This window comes from Lottia gigantea, assembly GCF_000327385.1.
Source record: "Lottia gigantea unplaced genomic scaffold LOTGIsca_11, whole genome shotgun sequence".
NCBI lineage: Eukaryota > Metazoa > Mollusca > Gastropoda > Lottiidae > Lottia > Lottia gigantea.
Genome location: NW_008707001.1, coordinates 1,894,944 through 1,920,002, shown reverse-complemented (window position 1 = coordinate 1,920,002; position 25,059 = coordinate 1,894,944). Strand labels below are relative to the sequence as shown.

General features: G+C 32.5%; 3 protein-coding genes across 3 annotated transcripts; 2 read left to right on the top strand and 1 right to left on the bottom strand.

Moving 5' to 3' along the window:
- Positions 1 to 451: 451 nt before the first annotated feature.
- Positions 452 to 7,009, top strand: LOTGIDRAFT_185246 (hypothetical protein; the record flags this gene model as incomplete). Its single annotated transcript, XM_009047112.1, has 9 exons — positions 452 to 584; positions 1,650 to 1,821; positions 2,393 to 2,538; positions 2,790 to 2,921; positions 3,525 to 3,584; positions 4,314 to 4,390; positions 5,472 to 5,581; positions 6,358 to 6,521; positions 6,909 to 7,009. Coding segments are annotated over 9 exons (1,095 nt in total), but the record flags the coding sequence as incomplete, so codon positions are not given.
- Positions 7,010 to 11,207: 4,198 nt separating this feature from the next.
- LOTGIDRAFT_185244 (hypothetical protein) lies at positions 11,208 to 19,722 on the bottom strand. The gene is made up of 12 exons (XM_009047111.1): positions 19,643 to 19,722; positions 18,240 to 18,358; positions 17,275 to 17,349; positions 16,722 to 16,826; positions 15,516 to 15,615; positions 15,080 to 15,174; positions 14,735 to 14,808; positions 14,071 to 14,193; positions 13,481 to 13,566; positions 12,569 to 12,670; positions 12,165 to 12,283; positions 11,208 to 11,900 (listed from the first exon to the last, which is right to left on the bottom strand). Exons 2-12 carry the CDS (start codon positions 18,286 to 18,288, stop codon positions 11,797 to 11,799), a joined length of 1,032 nt encoding a protein of 343 aa, XP_009045359.1. The 5' UTR covers positions 18,289 to 18,358; positions 19,643 to 19,722; the 3' UTR covers positions 11,208 to 11,796.
- A 252-nt stretch (positions 19,723 to 19,974) lies between these two features.
- LOTGIDRAFT_110063 (hypothetical protein) lies at positions 19,975 to 25,059 on the top strand (the record flags this gene model as incomplete). The annotated part of the gene is made up of 7 exons (XM_009047110.1): positions 19,975 to 20,028; positions 20,732 to 20,785; positions 21,175 to 21,337; positions 22,185 to 22,285; positions 22,478 to 22,647; positions 23,488 to 23,688; positions 24,735 to 25,059. The coding sequence occupies 7 exons, from the start codon at positions 19,975 to 19,977 to the stop codon at positions 25,057 to 25,059; spliced, it is 1,068 nt and encodes a 355-aa protein (XP_009045358.1).

Sequence of the window (25,059 nt, the reverse complement as noted above, 5' to 3'; positions counted from 1 at the left end):
CAATTCACCCCAATGACTCGTCGTTCGCCAGGGTCACCCGGAATTTTGAGAAGAGGGTTATTCTATAACATATTATGCATGTATGATATCGTGTTGTGGACATCAAACAGTCTAAAAATCCAAGAAATTAAGAGTGGTCTCAAATCAGGATTACTTCCCTTTTGTCATTTCTGGTGACTTACGAAAATTTTCATTGGCTGATCAAAAACGTCAATATTAGGAGAAAAATTTAAAGAAAATTGTTGAAAGAGATTAACTGGATATAAATTTGCAAAAATTTAACAACAAAAATCTTTTTATGGCTCTGAAAGAGATCTTTTTAATTATTTTTGGATAAAATATTGAAAATTCTGAAATATTCTGGAAATACGTGGTTTACGTATACATTGGGTTCGGCCAATGAAAAGTCGTTTTACAAGTTGTCACGAAGCTAAAAATAGTAAAATTAAAGATGGAGGGCAACAAGGATGAAAGCGAACGGTGTATAAAAATTGCACTAAGATGTATCGAAGCTGGCGATAAAGATAAGGCCTTAAAATTTCTGAAAAAGGCTGATAAACTCTACCCATCAGATAGATCCAAAAGTAAGGAGAATTTTTCGATATTCAGCCTAAAACACACTTGTACATTTATGTCATTTTCGTGCTTTGCCAAAAACTGAAAGCAAAAAGCATAAATGAAGTCAATAGATTCAGTTTTCTCTCAGCAGGACTATCAAATTCAAAGTGAAAAAGGTCACATTTCTGAATTTTTGTACCTCCTTATTTTACTATGTGAGTTAAAGGGACAGGTTTTCCATCCGTTTTACCAATTATAACTTAGTCTCAGAAACAGGACTTTGACTTGGTCTAACCTGCATTAATCTAATAGACCTAGTGTTCATATCTCAGCATCGAAATTTGAGTCATCAAATCCATGTGTGTCCAGAAGTATACACTTTTGAAAGTTAAATGTGTCTTATCTTCAGACTTCCTTAAAAAAAATATGCCTCTACTCCAGCTTCTGATAGATATTTTTACAGTTATAGGCTGAAGTAGAGTCAGAAAAATGAGGCCCTGTTTTATGGGGATTTTCCATGCCTCCGAAGATGTGCTTAGATGGATAGACTGAAAATAATCTTTCTGAATACATTTGAGTTTGGCTGATCCGATTTAAATAAATTTTAATGGGTTTAAAACCCTGGCATCTTCGAAGGTGCGGAAACCCCCAAAACAGGGCCTTAATTTCTGTCTATACACCAGCAGACAGCTTTCAAAATAGCTGAAATAGAGGCAGATACTTTGATCTGAGGGAAACTCTGATGTACGAAGGGATTATACAATTTTTGTGCAGTTTTAGTTCTTCTGAAGGTTATTTACATGTATGCAAGACCAAATCAATCCCTTAAAATGTTATGATATTTGGGGCCATTTTGGTTAAGTGCCAAGTTATCTATAATAACCCCTTTGTGTTAGCTTTCATTGAATAGAATACTCTTCCCTCCATGAAACTTCAACCGAAATATGCCCAAATTTTACAAAAAAATTGTCACCTATGAAGAAAAATTCCAATAATGATATTGTGTGAAGGTGAAACATACCTCTACAAAATGCACCTCACAAATCAAAGGCAATGAGCCTACAATCTTATTTCTCGGTTTATTTTTGTAGAATTGATGGACACAATTACAGAAATGAACGGAAATGCCAACTCAGAAAAAGCACAGAGGGAAGAATCAGAGAGTGTCAGACGAAGAAAGAACAGTCAGAGTAAAACTAAGGAGGAAAATAAAGAAAATCATACTAGCGATTACACGGAGGAACAACTGGTAGCTGTCAAAAGGTAGATTATTGACGGACTTAGTTTATTTGAAGAAAAGAAGGGGGAAGGTTTTTGGGCAGTGTCAGCACACTTTCTGGACATGATATTATTCTATCTGACAAATAAGCTTATTTTATTCTGTAAATATTTCAAACTTAAAGGGTCAGGTAGGCCATTTTTTTGACCAATCATAATTAAGTTTCAGAAACAGGAATTTTTTATCTAAGCCAATCAGTAATAGTGTTCACAGCTCACTGTCCAATCCACTGTCTCACTTAAAATACATGTGTGTCCAGAATTATCTGTATTTGAATGTTAAAACAAAGACTCATCAGGTGGAAAAACATGGAAAAGGGTCTAGTTGTTACAGACATGAAAGAATCCTCAACAGTTGAAACTGAGTAGGCTTATGTGGGTGGCTAATTACACACTGTCCTCTTTAGCCCAAACAGGTCCACAAAGAAGGACTTAAAACGCCATTAATTTCATTTCTGTCTTGATTTCCCTTACTTGTGTAAGTTACTTAAAGAATATGGTAAGTAAGTGGAATTGTTTCTGTCATTGTTAGATGTTTTTTATTGTGTAATTCTAGAATTAGTAAGTGTAAAGACTATTATGAGATATTATGTGTAACTAAAGAAGCAGATGATGGTGAATTAAAGAAAGCTTACAGAAAGTTAGCTCTTCAGATGCATCCTGATAAAAACAAGGCACCGGGAGCAACAGAGGCTTTTAAAGGTGGGTTTTTACTGCCTACACTCATATGAAGTATATTAGAAGCTTTGGCCGTGGAAATTTATGAAAAAATTTTGAAGGCTGGAATTAGTGTGCTATCTTTATGACACCCCTCAACCTCTAATGGACTCCCTAAACATTATTTTGTTATAAATATGATTCAACAATTAAAGAGATCAGACGAGTTCATTTGCTAAATCAAGGTGGGTTTTTGAGGCGTATCAAATTATTTAATCCTTGTTATATATTTTCAGCAATTGGAAATGCGTTTGCTGTATTAAGTGATAGTGATAAGAGAAAGAAATATGATTTATACGGACCAGAAACAGAAATATCAAGTAGAGGACACAGCCATCGTGAATACGACTATTCACATGGATTTGAAGGTAAATATAAATTCTACTTTTCAAATGAGAAACAAGTCGTGCGTCTAAACACAAAAAAAAAAAAAACTTTTTGAAGCACTATGTAGTGATTTGTTGTTTTCATTGACTCAAGAGCTCAAGAAGTAGGCAACTAAAAGAAAAAACCGGACGTTTGGTGAAAAGCCTCCTATTGAAATAGACAAATGTATTTGTAACAGATATTCTTATAAGGTAACAATATCTAAGATATACATATTGTTAATTTATTAAGAATAACCCTGTACATTGTTTTGTATATTGATTGATACCATCTTCTGTATATATCTGTCATTATTTTGGCAATTAGTTTCTGGTTGTATTTTTTCCAAAAGATATTGAAAACAATAATATGTAAAGTGTAAATACAATATGTTAACTATAGACGTATAGAGTGCATGCCTCCATACTGAATTTCTATTAAACTGATATGACATGCTTTCTGAGATAACTTCAAGGTTATATATTATATTTTGTGTATCGTGGCAAATTTCTCTTGAGATTCGCTCAATTTTTTAGCTGATCAACGATAGCCGAAGGTGCTAAAGTTAAGTCCTAATGTAGTATATGATCTATCTATCTATTTAGGTGATATATCCCCGGAAGAATTATTTAATATGTTTTTTGGAGGTGGTTTCCCAAATTCAGGTAAGAACAGATTATTTTAAGTGTTCATTGAGTCATCATATTGACAATTTAAAGGTTCTAAGTTCATTTCTGACATGGGTGGTGGTGGTCATAATTTAGGATTTTGGGGCTGGAAACAGTGGTGTTTCTAGCAAACATTAGCCATGCTTTCACTACGTACATTGATAAAAAAATTTGAAAGTGGGGAGAGCAAATCCTGGTCAGCCTCTTTTCACCCCCCTTTTCAAAAGTGAATCAATGACTCTTTTGTGAAGGACACTAGTTGTGGTCTGAATCTATTATTGTTTGAGTTGTTTTAGTTTTTTAATATGTACACTTCCTGAAAAGAATGGCTGTCATGCCTGAATAGAAAACAAAGTGGTTTTTGTATGTTTTTAAGTTCCCAATCAAGTATACTGTTTACTATTAAGGGTTAACAGTTAAAGAACTATACATACAGTCCTCAATAATTTCAATCTATTAAGAACACCCCCTACCTCCCTTAGAAACACCACTGTCTGGCAAACAGACTAGATTTGCTTCAAACTGGGAATGTTACTGATCCCTTCAGAGCTAATACCAAAACAGAGTAATGTCTTGAAAGGCATTGCTTGTGTTTATCAACTCAATTTGAAGTAGAAAAATAAGAACTAAAACTCAATCTTCATCAAAAATTTCCTTCATTGCAAACTGAATAGCATTGCCCATCTCATCTTCATCAAAGATTATTTCTGTGTTTTTTTTTTACAGCTGCAGCTCGATCTAGACATCGTCACTCTAATCACCGAACCTATTATTATCAACAAAATCATAACAACCAATCAGAGGTCAGTTTATATTTCGATACTATAGTTAGTTTAATACAGCAGCTGTGGTCTGATCTAAACTCTGTAGTATTTAGTGGCCTGAAGTGAAGAAGGAGTGTATCAGTAGTTTTGAATGAGACAAAATCATTTCTTTATTTGGCCACAATTTTATCAACAAGTGTGCATGGTTTTGCTTTGGAGGTTAATGAAGGGAGTTCTTGTTTTATGTACTTTATTTGCTTTTAACTTGCAAAAACTAGTCCGATTTCCTTGATCATTTTACCATAATCTTCAGTTTTAATTTCCAAGGGTTTTGATATGGATATTTGAGGGATTTATTAATCAAATTATAAAATTATTAGAATATATTGAAAATTAGGATATTTTTTACAGTCAAAACGCCAGAAACGATCCAAGAAAGTTCCGCCACAGCCTCCATCAATTTTCTACGTTTTATTTCGACATATTCACAGGGTATGATGAAAGTTTGGAGTTCTGTGGCTTGAACTAACTTTAAAATGCATGTGCTGTTGTGCGTGCATCCCCTTTCTTAGATTCCTGAGATGTATTTATAATCAGTAATACAGGGTTCAAACTGATTTCGGGTAGAGATATTTGCACTTCTGTGCACGATTCAAAACATAAACATAACCAGCTCAGTTTATGCTTAGGTAGTTAAAGTAGGAATGATCTTAATATAAGTTTGGCTTGTATATTTTCAATAAATATTATATTCTACCTACAAAAATACGTAATGTCTACTGTGCGTGTTTATGTTAAGAATTGTCCTAAATATCTGTGCCAGACTATATTCTGTGAAGGATTATATTTTCATGTTCTAAACTTCTACATAATCCCAAAAAAAGATCTCCACTGTTAGACAATTCTGATTAATTACTCCATAAATTTAGGGGGAGAGAGCGCATTAAACAAACTTGTATTCCGTTTTGATACGACACAAATCGTTCAGTAGAAAATATCAAAACACTTTAAAACTTTTTGTGTAATTGATCAGGGCAGAGGTCCAACATTCAATAATTATAATTTGTACATTGTAATTATAAATCCCATGTAATTTTTTTGTTTATTTTTTATATTTCAGAGTGGATATACACTATTTTTACAGTTAGCCCCAATATTACTCTTAATCTTATTATCTTTATTAAGTAGTATCTTTGTCAGTGATCCTGTCTTTAGCATGCACAGAACCAGGTAAGATTCATTTATTCATTTATTCATACATTTACTCATTTCTTCATTTATTCATTCATTTATTTATTTATTCATTCATTTATTTATTTATTCATTTATTCATTTATTCATTAATTTATTCATTTATTCATTTATTCATTAATTTATTTATTCATTCATTCATTTATTCATTTCTTCATTCTTTTATTCATCCGTTTGTTTGTCCATTCGTCTATTCATTCATTTATTTGTTCATTCATTTCTCCATTCAATCATTCATTGAGTCCTTTATTGATTCTTTTATTCATTCAATTATTTAGTTATTTATTCATTCATATCTTGATTTCCAATGACATATTGGTGTGATTTTGGTTGGATTTGGAATGAAATTCTGCTATCTTAGGGCGACGATGGGAGAGCTCTATTTTTCCTGCTTCCTGCAAGAGGTGTCAGAAAAGTTACCACAGGGATAACTGGCTTGTGGCAGCCAAGCGTTCTTAGCGACGTTTCTTTTTGATTCTTCGATCTCGGCTCTTCCTATCATTGCGAAGCAGAATTCGTCAAGAGTTGGATTGTTCACCCACCAACAGGGAACGTGAGCTGGGTTGAGACTGTTGTTGGAAATGTAACTTATGATATCATATACACGACAGACATTTGCATACTTCTTCAACTACTTGACTTAGACAAAATACTGTTCCCATTCAAGGCTTTAGAGAATTTGGAAAAGACTAGTTGTTATATTTCTGTGTCTTGTTAAATATTTAATTAACCAAATTGATCTTTTATAATTTCAGTAAATTTTCATCAGAAAGAAAAACGTATAATTTAAAAGTACCATATTATGTTAAAGAAGATTTTCGACCTGAATATAAGGGTGATTTAAGGCGAATAGAAAGACAAGTAGAAGAAGAATATATAAGTCAGTTACGCTCTAATTGTTGGAGAGAAAGAAGCTATAGTAAGTCAATTTCTTAACATTTTATCATACATGCTGCTGTATATATAATTTCCCATTTCACCATGAGTGAAGTTTAACAATTTTTTAAAAATGAAATTTTCTGCTGTAGATTGCGTTATTGAAACTCTTGTCTCCATCCAAAACCCTCATCTATCTTCATTAGCCCAATAAGGTGTAGAAAATTAGGACTTAAATTCTCAATTTCAATTCTTGTCCAGATCTGACATGGAAATCAATTAAGAAAAATCATGAAAGGATTCTCCTTAATTCTCCTTAATTTTGAGCCGTGTTTCTTGAACACAAATGTGGTTAATTTTATCAAACGTCTCAAAAGACTACAGTCTTGAAGTTTAGTAAGGATTAAATTGAGTGTATTTTTCATTACAGAAGAGAATATGTTATGGTCTGCGAGAAGTTCTGGAGATGCCAGGTTATATCAGAGGGCACAGGAACTAAAAACTCCTAACTGTGATCAACTCCAAAACATGTATTCCTGATTTCAGGGGACTCTGTAATTATAGTGTACATAATATTACTAATTCTCCATCATTTTCATATTGAAAAAATTATTAGAAACTTCTTTCACATGCAAATCGAAAGAGCTTTACAGGAACAGGGTTGTTGATCCATCCGTATTTACCGGTCATGTGTGACTAGAGTCTAAGATTGATTGTTTGAAGTTATTTACCAGTCATGTCTGACTAGGGGTTCTTGATTGAAGCTTTGGCTTATTTGCCAGACATGTCTGACTTGAGTTCTAAACTGTTCATATGGCTTTAAATGCAAGTCATGTCTGATTGGATATGTAAAATGGCTGATTGTGAATTTTTATTTAGGACACTTGTTTCATCATCTGCATTTCTTACATGTCTACATAGAAAATATTCATGTTAGAACTCTACGGAGAAAGCCATAATTGCTTGTTGACGTTTAAAAAAAAACTAGTTGTATTTAGCATTTAAACGATTCCAGATGAATGGATTTTCTTTAAATCCAAGATATGAAATGAAATAATTGTGTATAATAAAAATATAAGCTGAATAACTGAACACAATATTGTGATTTATGTATTGATATAGTTTTTGTCAAACAGTAATAATTGCTTCGATCAAGACAAGATGGGATATGTTTCCGTTTATTTATATGGCCAAGATTTCGCTCCGTTATCTGAGGTGATACAACAATTTAGGGGGGTAGAATGTTGAAATGAAAATTCAAATATCAAGTTAAGATCTCTCATGAAAAATTTCAAACAAGTTGCAAGTTTTGTGATATCAATTACATTATTATCTTAAACATTGTGTTCAGTTATTCTCTATCAAATTAATATATATCTTTAAAATTTGAATATCTATGTAAATTATAAATAATGTACATACTTTTAACGTGATTAGCAGCACTTGAATTTGTCTATTTGCATAATACGAAAGGGGTGAAAAATTCTAATAGCTCAAGAACTGATGGTTTTGAAAAAAAAAGAATTTCTTCTTTTGGATTTACAGTGGACTCTTATTGTCTTACATTTTGTAAGTATTGCAGCGAATCCATTACAGATGATTTAAGCGAAATGTTCATATGGACAAAAAGACCGATGACAAGCAACTGCTATGGTCACAGGTCTTAGGCCGATTCCTCAAAAAAAAATCTTCAATATTTTATGTAAAACAGGACTCTGAAATGTTCATGCTGATGGCAAGATCCTAGTTGTCCCCAAAAGTGCAGCCAGTGGCGAGTAGTCATGAAACGAGTCAATGAAAACACCTGTAACTATTATGGGTAATTTCAGTATATCACTATTTTGAATGGCATTTTTCTTATATCTTTAAAGAATGTGGTATAATTTGGCAAATTTTGACATATTAATGTGATTTGTAAATATCTTGTATAGATTTATTCAACATGCAACTCAAAGCACATCTTTTATTTACAGTTATTGAATAGATTTCAAATTCACTAGTTCTGGCCACATATTCTCAAAACAATCTAAGCCCTAGGATATCTTAAGTTCTTAAGTTCTTCTGTTTCTAGGTTGTCCTATCGCTAAGATCGTTTAGAGAATCCAAGACCTGGTTTTAAGACTGTTTTGATGGGTTACTTTAGTATTTCTGCCAGTTTCAAATTCTGATTGGTTTAGCCTTTGATTTCTTCATTTCTCTACAGCCAATCAGGTGTAGCTTTTTTTGTCTTACTGTTGATTGTGTTTTCCTAATTCATTTCTGATTGGTCAATCTGATTTGTCAATTTGCTTTCTGTATATTTGATTGGTGACATTGTTTTTGTAGAAATGAATTAACCATTTAGTAAATTCTGGCCATTATTTATTAGATTAATTTATATTAATGATCCCTTACCTCGGCAGAAAAGCAATTTGATGGTTTAATTATAGTGTTTTTGCAAGCAACCCCAGATTATTTATTCATTCAATAATTTTAAAATAATTGTTATTTTGTATATATTATATGACTTTTAAGGATTTAGTCATCTACTTGTGTTTAAATTTACCAGCTAGAGAGCTTGAGAGTTTCAATATCATTTTTCATCAAGAAAATTTGACATCAGCCATACTTAGAAATAAGGGAAAATGAGCTCTATTAGCTGGAAAAGCGAACATTTGAGAAGACTATATCCATGACAACCCTCAAATTGTTAATGAACTCTACCACACATGCATTGTTTCAATAATGATGTATGTCTAGAAGAGTTCATTAGAAATAGTAGGGGTGTTTTTGTTGCCTGTCAACTTATTTTTATCAGTGGTGATGTAAATGTTGTAGAATTTTTTGTGATGTATGTTAGTATGTTATAAATGAAGTAGATTGTGATTTGAATGCGTGGAAGTGAGTATGAGCAGTTGAATTGATATTATTTCTTAGGTTAACTGTGAATTTTGTGTGCGTGAGATTTTGAATCAAAATAAATTCCTTAAACTATTCTTAGAATAAATGTCTAAAGTCATTCTTCTGATATTCTTTATAGGCACTAAGAGATTCTTCCTTTAAAACCCTGACTCCTAGCTTTTGGAACGAGCACCCAAATCGGGTAAATTAACAAACAATTCTGTTATTTTGAGACTGGTAGATTCTCTTTGTTATCACTTCTTAAGTATATTTTTCATTAAATTGTAAATAAAGCTGAAAAGTTATACATGTACATACATGTTGAACTTATAATGTATAACTATGGTATGTAGGTTTGTCATCTCGACATCCCTTTAAGGGAGTCCACGCAACTGATAATATTAATTGTGAAACCTAATACAATGTTTTGTGATATCTAGAAGAATGGCTGATTATCTCTCTATTTTTGTGTCTGATTCAATCTCATCAAATTCAGCTCTAGATATTTTGTTTCATTAATTTTCTATGGGTAACTCCACTCTTCACAGATCCAGCAACATTCTTCTAAAAATCAAATTGGCACCTAACCTTTAAACCTATTGAAAGTCATATTTAAAATGGAGTAAAAGTCATTTTAATTAAAAAAAATTTCAGAATTTTTACCTTGAATCGCCTAGCAGATGACAATCCAAGTCACTACCGACTGACCATACTGTTACAAATCTTGAGAAAAGATATTGACAGTTATATCAGTTTTTTTGTAGGTGGAAGTAATTTGCATATCATTGATGAATTGTTGGCTCAACTCTTACTGAACAAAGTCTATGATTGGATGAGTAGGTGAACACACCTTTGTTGTAAATGCTGTCAGATTTATAATCAGTGAAGTAACCCAGATAAAAATAAAGAAACAAAAAAATTTAAAGCTGTATTGTTATTAGCACAGGCATCTGTTTCTATCAATAGTGGACTAACTTTATAATAGTATGGGTGACCGCTTGAAACCTGTTGCCATATTTGGTCATTATGACTTTTTGGTACCGCTCGAAAGCTCGTAAAAGAGCGGATCTTGTGATCAAAACCTCGTATTCTTAGCTTAATTTTAAATAACTCAATAAACAGTCAGATATTATTATACGAGGTTCAATGTTCTTTTTCTGCGGATGAAAACGCAAAACCTCGTTTACTGTATTATTATAAGAGGTTTTGGTTCAATAGGTCGAAGATATCAAGTTGTTATACGAGGTTTATATTTTCAAAGAATGAAAACCACATATAGCCGTAAAAAAAATAATAAAGGTTTTAACAAAATACGTGTACAAATAGTTTTTCTCGAAAAAGTAATTCCGTGTCATATATCGTTATACGAGGTTTCAAGTGGTCACCCACGATATTATAGAGAGAGTTGACTATTGATAAAAACAGATGCCTGTGGTTATTAGATTGTATTTAAAAAACTTTGTAATATAAAATGATAATAAGGGTCCCTTCATAACAAATTTTATGATCAATTTTTAAGAAGGGTATTTCTATGTGTAAATTCCACATTTATGATAAATCATAAGATTTTTTGAAGAATGGTGTCCTGTTTCACTTAAAATCTTAGGATCAATTTTGTCGTAAGTATTGTATTTCTCAATGTAAATTCCACACTTATGACAAATTCATATTGTAAGATTTTTGAAGGAACGTTGGCCGCTTTTCTCAAAAGATCTTGCAATAAAAAATTGTCGTAACTCCGTCATTTAACACAGAGAAATACAATACTTTCGAGAAAATTGATCAGAAGATTTTTTTTAGAAACGGGGCTGAGGTCTCTATGAAGGAATGTTAGTATATATATACAATATTTATAATGTACAATAATTTTTATTAATTAAAACAACATACAAGTGCAATCACAAGAATTTTACTTATTTAGATACACAGGTTAAAACAGATCACACAGACAAAAAAAGTCTAAATTACAACTCTTTCAGGTTCAGTTTAATATTTCTATACATCCCTCTGCTGTTAATGCATTGAGCACTATTTTAACAGTGAAAATCTTTATGATTATTGCAAAAACTTCGTCCATATCAGAACACCTGGAACTTCTCTAGTGCTAGGTTTGTCAACTTGGTATCCTTTTAAAAGAAACCACATACACATAGCTAATAATGTCATTTTGGTTTGCCTACTAGGCATCTCTTTTACAGAGTCCACAAAACGTATATGGCAGTTTAGGATTGTCATCGTGCCATACTCTTCAAATGTTCACGTCACTTTAAATTTAAATGTCAATTTGGTCTGTAAACTCAACATGACTTACTGAACGAGTCCACATAAATAATAATGTTTATTGGGCATGTAAAATTATAAAATTTCTATCACAAATGTAACAAGTCTACCCAACAAATTATCCAGTTTAAGATATAATGATTTGATTTAAATACATATCAGTCTATGTCCCCCATATCTAAATAAACATCATAAGCCTCTCTGTTACAATTACCATCTGTGTTAAATACATATTTATGAAATGTTCCATCCACACATACAGCTAAAATACAACGAAACAAAGTTGGTAACTTATGGATTCCCCAGTTAGATAGATAATTTAATAATAAATAACACCATGGGTGACCAAATGCACATCAAAAATCGCTAAGAGGGGCACCTGCAGTTGAAGAGGTTGGGAACAATACAGACACTTCTTTTCATGCCAGTAGGCCTTAACAGAATTTAAAAAACTTGCATAACAAGCCATCATTTTAGCTTTCAGATAGCAGGACTGAAAGCAGAGCCAAGTTTTTGATGAACTTACCTATGACTGATTGGTTAGAACTGAAGGCACAAACACATGCTCTCTCAGCTGGAACAGTAAAACTTGCTAGACCCCATAATGATTCAACGTACGGTCCTAAAAATCCCATTTTCTGAAACCTGAAAAGAACAATATTTTGAGATATTGATGGTGTAGAATGGACATCCCCTATAAAGATAATTTGCACCCAATATTTGCTTATTTCCCATTGTGTTATTAGTTGGAACCACACATGATGATTACGGAAGTTCCAAGTTGAGAATTTGTGAAAACTCCAGAACATCTAGCATAGAAAATGTCCAAAAGATCAATATTAGTCAGTCAATTTGGAGCTCCAATTAGACATGACTGGTAAATACAGGTAAATCAACAGCGCTAATTGAAAAGAAAGTATAGAATCTTACTTTGATTTTTTGTTTAAACTGGTGTCTTTTACAGCAAATATATGAACAGTTCCTTTATCACTTGATGCACAGAGAAATGACGAATCTGGACTAAATGATAAGCTGAAAGAAGAAATTATATAGTATGATACAAAATGATAATAAGATACAATAATGATATGATACAATGTGATAAAATACTGTTTGGTACGTTACAAAAATGATGAAAATGATAGTATACAAAATGATGAAAATCATCTACAAAAATGATGAAAATGATGATATACAAAAATGATGAAAATGATGATACAAAAATGATGAAAATGATGATATACAAAAAAAGGTACAATACAAAAATGATATACAAAATGATACAATACAAAAAAAGATACAATACAAAAATGATATACAAAATGATACAATACTAAAAAGGTATACAAAATGATACAATACAAAAATGATGATATACAAAAAAGATACCAAAGAAAAAATTTTTATACAAAAAAGATATACAATACAAAAATGATGATATACAAAAATGATACAATACAAAAATGATGACATACAAAAATGATGATATACAAAAATGATACAATACAAAAATGATACAATACAATAATGAGACAATACAATAATGATACAATACAATACTGTAAAAAGTGGTTAGACATGTATGTATGTCCATGTATGTACAGTCTGGATAAACAAACAATACTTTTTGACCTTTCTTGATCAATCACTCATTAGAATTCTGCTGGTAATTCTCTTCTAATTTAGCTAATTATGAATTAATTATGGACATGTGAGACAAACCAGTATTTTTCCAAGTCATTAGAACACCTAGCATTTTCATAAATGAAAACAAGGGAACCCATTTTTAAAACCGATTGTGAGATACTATGTAATAATAAAATTGTGTATTTATAAACTTACCAATATAACATGGCTGGATCTGCACCTCGTCTTAGTTCTACTGCTAACTTCTTAGACAATAGATCAAACACCCTTATCAATGTACCCTAAAAAAATCAATTATTAAAATTTTAAAACATTACTTTGAATGGGTCTTCAAAAGTGTTTGAATGGGTCTTCAAAAGTGTTTGAATGTTTGTGTAATAATTTTTTTTTTTGAGGACAGTAAGTGTGTTAAGAGTGTTTGAATTAATGATGGTCACATGTTCTAATCTAGGTGTGGTTTCCTCATTATTCCAGCCAACCCAGCTACGAACTGTACTGAATTAGTTATCTTTCCTTTCCTAATGCCACTGTCCTGGCAAAATTTCCCTCATTGTACCCTGCATGGTGTTGCTTGTCTTCAATACCCACATGGTCTAGAAAAGTAGGACATAAAACTAATTTCATTTCATTTTTTCAAAATTCTAGCTGTAGCTGGGATAGATCAATGCCAGGAAGTTTGATCCAGCTGGCAGACTTGACTCTCCAGGAACAAGTTGTTGTTGATGTTTTTTCTTCTTTCAACTGTGGATTCTTTCAATGTTACAATCAGAAAACATGGATCAAACCTTTCTGGATGCTGTTGCTATTAAGGTTCCCTTCTGATCCACTGTTAAACAGGCCAATGCATTTTGATGAGCATTAATAGTGACTGGTGATACTGTTTGACTAGGCTGGGTTGTTTCCAGATCCTATGAATAAAAGGAACTGTCTTAGCTAAAAACTCTAAAGCGGACACTTAGTTAACATACCAAAAAAAACAGTATTAGATATGTGAACTCTCTGAAAGGGATACTAAGTGGACAGACTAAACACCAAATAAACAGTATTAGATATGTGGACTCTCTGAAAGAGATGTTGAGTTGACAAACCTAAATATCAAATAAACATTATTAGCTATGTGGACTCTCTGAAAGGGATGTTGAGTTGACAAACCTATATACCAAATTAACATTATTAACTATGTGAACTCTCTGAGTGAACAAACCTAAATACTGAATAAACTTATTAACTATGTGGACTCTCTGAAAGGGATACTGAGTAGACAACTTAAATACCAAATAAACATTATTAACTATGTGAACTCTCTGAAAGGGATACGGAGTGAACAAACCTAAAATTCAACATGAACTTTATCAAGGTCTGTGAAAGAGATGATGAGTTGACAATTGTCCATACCAAATTAACATTAAAAGCTCTGTAGCATTTTTAGATGAATTTAACATATCTTACCACAATTTGAACGCTACCACATTTTATTCCTGGAAAAACTAAAATTTTACCATAGCAACTGACACTACATAAACCTATCAAAAAAATTACAAAATATTTCTTTTACATTATACAACAATGTTTATTTTTACAAATGTTTTTCTATGGAATAATATCTTGAAAATATTCAAATCTGACAACAACAGAATCTAAAATCATTTGTCACAGTCGGATTAAAATAATAAAATAAATCTTAATGTTTCGTTTCATTTTTTTTTGCAGGTGACTCCACTTGCCATCCATGATCTGACAAGATTGGTATGCCTCTGCTGTTGTGGGTTAACCAATCAAAATGCTCATCCTCACCTTTAGGATTGTCTCCAGTAGAAAATGTGTAAAGTTTCTGTGGTTCGTTAGGAAAAGAGAAAACATGGACTTGATTTCTTAGAATCACAATCAGTCTGAAATTATTAGAAAAATAGAAAAATAGAATTTAACAGCTCACGATTATCATGCGGTGTACAAGGAGGAGACTTATATGATGGTACAAATAGCCCAGTAAATTGACTAATTCTCAGTTTCTCACCGTCGCAGTATGATTACCCCAAAGATTTACTAATCCAGGGTAAAATAAATCGTGGTTCCTTCAACTATCCTTAAATAATAAACGCTCGCTATCTGTACCGCCAAAAGCCATGGCCAACAAATATACCATGTGAAAGATCAGTTACATGGTACTCATTACAAATGTGAACCCAATCAGCAGGAAGAATCAGTATAAACAGGTAAAAACAGTACCTACCTGTCTCTTAAGACTTTAACACCAACAACTGGTTGAGAGAATGTAATATCCATTAAAATACTTTCTTTTTCATCTTTACCTTTCATATCCCACACTAATACTGTTCAAATATAAAACATTTTATCAATATCCCACACTAATACTGTTCAAATATAAAACATTTTATCAATATCCCACACTAATACTGTTCAAATATACAACATTTAATCAATATCCCACACTAATACTGTTCAAATATACAACATTTAATCAATATCCCACACTAATACTGTTCAAATATACAACATTTTATCAATATCCCACACTAATACTGTTCAAATATAAAACATTTTATCAATATCCCACACTAATACTGTTCAAATATAAAACATTTTATCAATATCCCACACTAATACTGTTCAAATATACAACATTTAATCAATATCCCACACTAATACTGTTCAAATATACAACATTTAATCAATATCCCACACTAATACTGTTCAAATATACAACATTTTATCAATATCCCACAATAATACTGTTCAAATATAAAACATTTTATCAATATCCCACACTAATACTGTTCAAATATACAACATTTAATCAATATCCCACACTAATACTGTTCAAATATACAACATTTAATCAATATCTGTACAATCATCACACATTTAAATAGAGAACAGTACAAAAGCCAAAGTTGGGAGAAAACCTTGTACATGACCATTATTGTCTTATACTGGCTTTATCAGTCAATTGAACATTGAATGCAAGGCAAATTCATCATCTATTGAAAAGATGGCGATGTCATATGAATGAAGAGTCTATATCAGGTGATTAAACATCTGATCAGCAAGAAAATCGGCTTAAAACTGTCCTTGTTCAAAAATGTGTGAGGGTAAAATTCATCTAAAAATATCATTAAATTGCTGAAATAAATTCTGATTTTAATGATGTAAAATTTGATAAGTATTGACGTTAATGAGAATGGAAAAGGGGGGAATTCACGAAGTTAAGTTGGTGATTTTATGTCGTGACAGAACCTTTTTAAGGTTTTGCGTTGTGAGCCTCCTTCTGGATCCATTATGGCTGAAATATGCATAAGGTGTATAGAACTCAATTTCAGGTTGTCCTTAGCAGATTCAAAGCCAATGTTCAATATTCAAAAGGAATATTTATCAAAATATTTACACAACCAAATCAGTTCAGTGTTTCAAATCCTACCTGCTTTTTCATCAAATTTAGGAATTTTTCCGCCTCCAACAATAACAAGTAAATTAGTTCTAAACAACATCTCAGCGTACCCTATACTTCCCACATTTTCAGCACCTGAAATAAAGAAAAGAAAGAAACAACTATATTTTACAAGGTTAACAACTTAGGTTCACAGTTAAGGATCCTTTCTACCAGCTGGTCCTTGGCCAAACCTTTTGGCATTAATCTTTTCTGGATTATCCGTACCCATTTACAGCTGGGTCGACTGGAATTATGAGTGATATGAAGATATGGAATTTCAAAAATATTTTGGATTAAAGAGAGCGCTCAAATAGAAGATGACTTCCTTCTTCACAATTTAAACAGAGTTCTATTTATGGCAGAGTCTCAAGAAAAGACAAGTCTCAATTTATTTCAAACATGAGTAATTCTGGACACACATGGATTTGAAGACTCAAATTTTACCAGTAAGCTGTGAACACTATTATTGATTAGTTAGCTAAAAAAAATTGTCAACTTGTCCCTTTAAAATTATATATTTATGAATAAAACATGAACCTACCTATTCTTAATTTATGTGTCAGGGGGTCTGTGTTATATATCCTGATCCCTGATTCTGTAGAACATACAAAACAACCTACAACACAAGATAAATAGCAGGACATTTTCATTTGATTAAAAACGATTTTAAATATGTTTTCTTAAGAGATAAAAACCCACAACCGCCATTTGTTCAATGTAGCCAAACAAAATGACATAATTTAAAGATCCATACTCTAACTGACTGTGTTATCGAACCTCTACTATACTCTATTTTGTATATGTAGAGACTTTTAGTTTGACCTAGATAGTAGTGGTGGATGTCGCACAAAGCAAACCATGTTTACTCTTTTCGATTCACCTGATGGTACTTCTCTTTGGAGGAGTCCACTACTTTAATATTTTTACTCCTCATTTTGCCATGCTTTGGACGAGATTTTCATGAGTTTTCTTAGATTTAAGTCTCAAATAATCCTTTTCACAATAATTTAGGCGTTTTTGTGGGCCGATTCGATTAGGTAGTACGATTTGGTGCAATTTGGTTTAGATTAGCAGTGGTCCACAAATGCGAAATTCAAATCGGCGATTTGGCAATATGGCTGCCTCTGCTGACAACCAATGAAAGACCGCTATTTTGATTATATTAGCAACTTCCACATGCCGCCATCTTGGAAAAGCCTAATCGAATCGCCTAACCACCTCCTGGGACGGTTAGCCAAATCAGTTAAGGTAAACTGGCTAACAAATGTACCGATTAACCTAATCGAATCGGCCCACAAAAATGCCTATTGTCTATGTCAGTCATCTGTTTGACACCCCTCAATGTTTAAATGATCTCTTTCTTACATGCATATTTATCTAACAATATGTTACATATGTATATAATTGGAATAACTTATTTGTAAAATTAGGGGTGATTTTTGTTGCCTGTCAAATTATATGTCTTGTTTTTAAGGTAAAGTTGCAGTTTCAGAACATTTTACTTACTATAATCTTGGTTGAAACAAATATTTATGACACCGCGGTCCTCCGCCATGTTTGTTGACTTTTGTCACCTGTCAGCTGGAAATTCTATGGAAGATCTAAATCCAACTAACACCGGAAACCTGCAAATATTTGCAAATCAAATGAATGTTCGGAGGTTATTCTTTTCTACTTTTCTGCACCGGGCAATGTCATGCAGTGTGCAATGAGGGAAATTTGCCAGTACAGCTGTATTAGCTTACTCTCTAGTGATTTCCAACTGCTGAGGATCTAGACATGGACGGCTTGTAGCTCACAGGGCCTTGGTTTATTGTCCCTATCAAACTTTTTCCATACCAGGACCATCTGACCCCCATCACTGACATCAACGCTTGCTTCCCGCGTATGCTGATATCGCAAACTAGGTAGTCTTAGTAGTTGGTAGGAACTCTAACAAGGCAACAAGCTTGGGCCCTAGTCTTAAAATAGCCTCTCCCACCAATTGAGTTTGAGCATGAACCCAATCTCTTTCTGTCCTCAGTAACTTAAACTTTTAACAGCGGTTTTTTAATCTTTTAATTAAAGTGATACTACGTCTTAGAATTAACATAAAATTTATGAATTTTAAACTTGGCGAATAAGAGCCAGTAGATATGCCTGGTGTCATAAATAACATAACAGGATCCCAATATAATCCGATAAATCCAAAAAACTTCCATTATTATCCGTAAAATATGCAATTAACTATTGAAAAACGCTTAATATCAAGATTAAGTGTTTTTCATTAATAACTTTGTTTTATGAATTTTCCAATTTTCCAGATTTTACGGGGATTCTGTTGTAACTTTATGACACCAGGTAAGTTCACTGATGAATATAGACTCATGTTGACCATTCTTGAGAACTTAAATTTTATGTTCATTCTAAGATGTAGTATCACTTTAATCAATCTCAATGACTCACATCAACCTTATTAATTGTAAAATTGTCATTATCAGTGATTGTCATCAATCAAACCCTTTCATTTTTGTTGTTTTAGGTGTTTTGTGAGTATATTTACTCATTTCTTTTAGCATTGGAATAATGTATGATTAGATAGCTACCTCCTAATCATCCTGTGGAACCTGTTTTCAATGTTTAATTTCCATCCATCACAAAGCCATTGATAAAAGATTAACAGGTTTTTTATTAGTAATCTAGAAGTTAATTTGGTGGAAACCACCTAGAACAGGCGTGGAAACCACTAGGATTATTATAAAAAAAAGAGGTGGAAACCACTGGGCCTACATGCCCCATCATAAGATGGTAGAGCAGCTACTTTCAATTTGCATTGCTAAACTTTTGACCTTTTTACTTCTAAGTAGCCTTAGACGGTAAGGCAAAAATTTCAACTTTTCAAGAATACAGTAGGCCTATATATTCCTTACAATAAATCCTTCAAAGGAGCTTAATCATTCTTCGTTCTACTCCTCGCTTGACAATTTCTCAATTTCTACCATTGTTTATTGTTTACGTTTTGGGCATGTTTGATCGCTTCATTCTCGATTTTTACACATCTTTTTTAAATTTTGATTGGACGATAAATTTAGAACATTGATTTTCCAAGCGTATTCTAATTTACATCCGGTTAACCATTCGAGAGTTTTCTGAAACAAACACGCACATATGATAGCTGTCGTCATTGGACCTATCGAATGCGATTTCTGCGCATCGCATTCCCAGACCCACTTACCTCAATTTCCCAATTTCCGGAATAAAAATGGCAACAAGTAAAGGTGCTAACACATATAATCGACAAAATTGGGAAGAATCAGTTAGTATTCTACTTTCCTTACAGTAATATCTACTATCCATGTACATTTGTGATTACAAATAAAACCTATTTGGATTCTCTTGTCGACGTTTTACCAACGTTTTGCTTGATCATTGGTGTTGACGTGATTTTCATCAAAGTCTAAAAGGCCTATTACATATGTATATTTGTACTTCATCATGTGATTTTCACCCTGTTTATGAAACATGTAGTAAGATTAGGAAATGATACTGACGTTTGTTTTATGTATTAGTTTCACAATAAAACATATCCTACAGGATGAAATATTTTGAATAGGCCTAGTGACGTAGTGGAGTGATCTTGTTATAACAAAATGAACATATTATGGGTTGGTATTTCATCCATCCCTTTATATCTTTTATTTACTATAGTTTTCTCATTTTTGACCATTTTTTTCCAGATTAGATTTGACCTGATTAGATTTGACCTAAATTCCTAAATAGGCTAGAATAAAATATTATAGATTCAGGGAAAGATCTGATGAACTTTGTATAGTTCCCATGGCAATGGTACTATAAAATGAAATGAATGGAGTTTTACGTCCAACTTTTCAGCACCATGGTACCATAGGGGGCCTACGGCTACACGAATCCTTATGTTCCTTGTAATTCCAATATTTTTTTTAGATTTTATCTTGTTATTGCCACACAAAATGAAGAACTTTATTTCTGCTTTTCTTTAGGAATTTCCGTTACTATGTCAAACATGTCTTGGAGACAATCCATATGTTCGAATGGTGAGTATTCTTGGTGCAGTTTACCTATTGTTATAATTATTTTGATACCTTTCAATATGGTTCTCACATCATTATCAGGAATAGAATGATACTTCTAGAATATTTATTACTTTCAATATGGTTCTCATATCATTATCAGGAATAGAATGATACTTCTAGAATATTTATTACTTTCAATGTGGTTCTCATATCATTATCAGGAATATAATAATACTTCTAGAATATTTATTACTTTCAATGTGGTTCTCATATCATTATCAGGAATATAATGATACTTCTACTTCTGATTTTTTGATCCTTTTAGTGGTAACACTGTGTTTGATTGGTTACTATTTAGATGAGTATTTGTTGGTTTTGACCTTATGACTGATTATTTTTGTCATTTATAGATGAAAGAGAAACATGGAAAAGAATGTAAAACCTGTAACAGACCATTCACAGTATTTAGATGGTGTCCGGGGGCCAGGATGAGATTCAAGAAAACTGAAGTCTGTCAAACTTGCAGTCAAATGAAAAATATTTGTCAAACATGTCTCCTAGATTTAGAATATGGTATGTAATGTCTACTGTCTGACTAAATTGAGATCTGAATCAAAATTTTTCTCTCATTTCATAAATATTCAAATAAAATTTTTCAGTTGTATGCCATTTGTCTTGGAATGTCTTCGGGTCCATGGAAATATAAGGTTCAGTGATTTTATATTTAAAATAGACACTCTCAGTAGTATTTTGTAATTGATATTTCAATTCATATGAAAATGGTTAGCAAATTTCAATTCAGAAAACATTGTAGTCAGAGAGTGGTTAGGTATTTTAGGATTGCAGTTTTAGATGATTATCTACAAAGTGTTTCTTTTTTTTTACTTAAATCACGCATTTAGACTAATTTGAAGCCTACTAGATAAAATTCACGTTTTAACGAAAGGGGTGGTTGATTTTAGTCTTGAATAGATGTAAATATCTTCAGAAGTAGTAGAAATGTACGAAAATGGCATAATTTCTTTAAAGATACTCTGAACTAGGAATTTTACTCATTATTCTATATATGCCTTTTTAATATATCACAGATGTGTCCTTTTAGCATTCAAACCCTGATAATTCTGGACACACATGGATTTGAAGGTTCAAATTTAGATGATGTCTGAACACTATTACTGATTGGCTTAGCTAAAAAATTCCCGTTTCCGAGACTAACTAAAGTATGATGGGTCCAAAAAAATGGCGCATCTGTCCCTTCAAAATGGAATGCTACGATTGTGAGAATCATTTGAATCTTTAACAGTGTTTCAATGAGATTATATGAAAATGAAGTCCGCCAGTTTGAAGAAATTACCATAATTATGCTGTGTTTTTTTTTGTGTGTGTCCTTGTTTTAACTTGAGTTTTTGTTTCATAATAGGCTTACCTGTCCAAGTTAGAGATGCTGCTTTAAGAGTACAAGATTCTTTACCTAAATCAGATGTAAATAAGGAATTCTACATGCAGAATGTGGAAAGAGAAGTAAAAAATATTTTTTTTATAAAAGCACCCCTAGTAATCCTAGTATATTTACTCAATTATAATTGATATACTTCCTCATGTGAAAAGTTCATTAGCTGCTATCAATGTATTGCCAAGATGTTGTTTTGGATTTTGTTTTGTGCTTCATATCGGAATTTTTATTCGATTCTAATAAATTTGTTTTTATTATAGATAGAAAACAGTGATGGAACTAACCCAGTTGGTGCTATAGCCAACAAAGTACCCAGCGACATGTTACTAAAATTAGCCCGAACCTCGCCCTACTACAAAAGAAATAGACCCCACATTTGTTCTTTCTGGGTGAAAGGGGAATGTAAAAGAGGAGAAGAATGCCCATACAGGTATAGTCTAGTTTTTGTATTCAATATGAGTTGCATTTGCATTTGCCATTAAACTTAAATCTGATGTAGTAAAGGCTATGAATTTTTCCCTCATTGCCCACTGCAAGATGTCTCGTGTATTCTAGAAACCATCTGGCCCTGGGAGCACAAACCTTTTTTCATAGCTGAGATTTTACTGAAATTTGAAGCAGATATTACAATGTATAACTTATTGTATCAACAAAAAATATATATCAGTCTTTTCCTTAGGGCACAATATTTCTGGCTTTATCACATTCATCTTCACATTTTGCTTTTCTGGAGTGACCCTGGGGACTGCCCCATTGGCATATCATGTCTGAAAGAAATCTTGAAATGTTAGTCTCTATTCAGGAAATTGAGCCAGTTGGATTAAAATCAGTCACTTTTCATTAAAAAAAACTAAAAAAAAAAACTGATTTAAAAAATATTGAAACATATGTATCCAATTTTGTCTGATAATACTCAAGCAGATGAGATGATTATATTTAAAGGGACAGATTTGCTATTCGTTTGACCAATTTTACTTTAGTTTCAGAAACAGAAAGATTTTAGCTAAGCTAATCAGTAGTAGAGTTTTCAGCTCACGGTCGAAATTTTAGCCTTCAAATCCACGTGTGTCCAGAATTATCCATGTTTGACTGTTGAACTGACGGCACGGCTCGTCATAATTTACTTTAGACTCTGCAATATATAGAGAAGAGTAGAAGACATAATATGTAGAAAGTGAAATTCCTAGTTTGAGATAATTTTACAGGAAATGTGTAATTTTTGTACATTTCTAATACTTCTGAATAAGACTAAGTTAAATTTTTATTGCAGACACGATAAGCCTACAGACCCAGATGATCCATTAGCAAACCAGAATATTAAAGACAGATTTTACGGCACTAATGATCCTGTTGCTGATAAGTTACTACGTCGTTATCAAGACATGCCCAAACTAGAACCCCCAGAGGATGAAACTGTTACCACACTTTATGTTGGAGGTCTATCTGAAGCAATAGAAGTAGATGATTTGAAGTGAGTTATATTTCATTTAACTTTGTTTTTGACTGATTATTATTTGTATTTGTCCTCATATAAGGAATCTGGTTCTGTAACGTTTTTGTGGAGCCACGGTGGCTCAGTGAAACGCTTGTTTGCTAACCTGAAGATCCAGGGTTCAATCCTGGCATAGGTAGAGATAATACCTTTGGATTTTTTAACCCAGTTTCCTCTGTCAGTGATGTAGGTAATAGGGGCTGACATGGAAAACACGCTTTGTTGTGAAAAACAATGGAGGGAAAAATATTGATGAAACATATGTCCATTGTTTGGGCAAAGTAATATTGATTTTTTTCCATAATTTTAATGAAACTTTGAATAGAAGCCTCTAAATAGTACTGTTAGGTTTAGAATGTCTTTGCGTTGAACAAAATATAAACATAGGCACACATTATGTCTTCGAAATTTGTTTTAACAGAGGACAATTTTCAGTCATAATTTAAACTTTTTCGGATTGAAATTTTAAGGGGAGGCAAGTACTTCTTTTAAATGTATAAGCTTACTTGCATATTAACGATAATGATATTTTTATCAACGCAAAAACATTCTAAGAATAACAGTTCTGTTTTGAGTCTGATTCAATTCTCTTAAAAAAAAATATAGAATAAATTCAAAAAACATTTTACTTTGCTCAGACTTTCGTTGTAATACTACAGTAATTGAGAAATAGCTAGTGCACACGACACAGTTTTGATAAAAACTTGATATGCCAACGATAATGATTATTTCAATTTTTGCTTTCACATGGATTATCTTTAGGTGTTATAGAGACGACCTTTGGAGGAGTCTGCATGCTGTGGCGGGCGTATATGGCTGTGGTCAACTGTCTTTACTTACTTTGGACGAGAGTTTGTTTCAAGGATTTGTCTTGCTTATACGGATTTTTTATTCAGTAGATTTGGATGCATATACAAATTTGTATCTCAGAATAAGTACGAGATGTTTGTTGTAATATTTGGGTGACCGTATATTTGGTTACTTCGTGATAATGATTTTCATTTATTTTTATTTGCTTTTTTAAGGAACCACTTTTATCAATTTGGAGAAATTCGATCAGTTAATGTTGTACAGAAACAGCAGTGTGCTTTTGTTCAGTTCACATCAAGGACGAGCGCAGAGGCTGCAGCTGAAAAATCGTTCAATAAGCTGATACTTAAAGGTCAGAGGTTAAGTATTAAATGGGGTCGTTCCCAAGGACAACAACAATCAACGAAGAAAGATGACGAGGAAGAGATGTCAGAACATCAACGTGGGCAATGCAGAGGTAAGTTTTTTATTTCTATACACAGAGAAAGGGGAAAGGGTCCAAGGGTCTCTGTACATGACTCATCAGATCTCTGTACATGA

What these genes read in the sequence shown, in the direction of transcription:
- LOTGIDRAFT_185244 (XM_009047111.1), bottom strand. Translation starts at nt 18,288, where the DNA reads ATGGCGGAGGACCGCGGTGTCATAAATATTTGTTTCAACCAAGATTAT. An exon ending in TTGTTTCAACCAAGATTATA is followed by an intron (nt 17,350 to 18,239) that starts GTAAGTAAAATG and finishes CTTGTGTTGTAG; the next exon opens with GTTGTTTTGTATGTTCTACA. An exon ending in GTGGTAGCGTTCAAATTGTG is followed by an intron (nt 14,194 to 14,734) that starts GTAAGATATGTT and finishes TTTTATTCATAG; the next exon opens with GATCTGGAAACAACCCAGCC.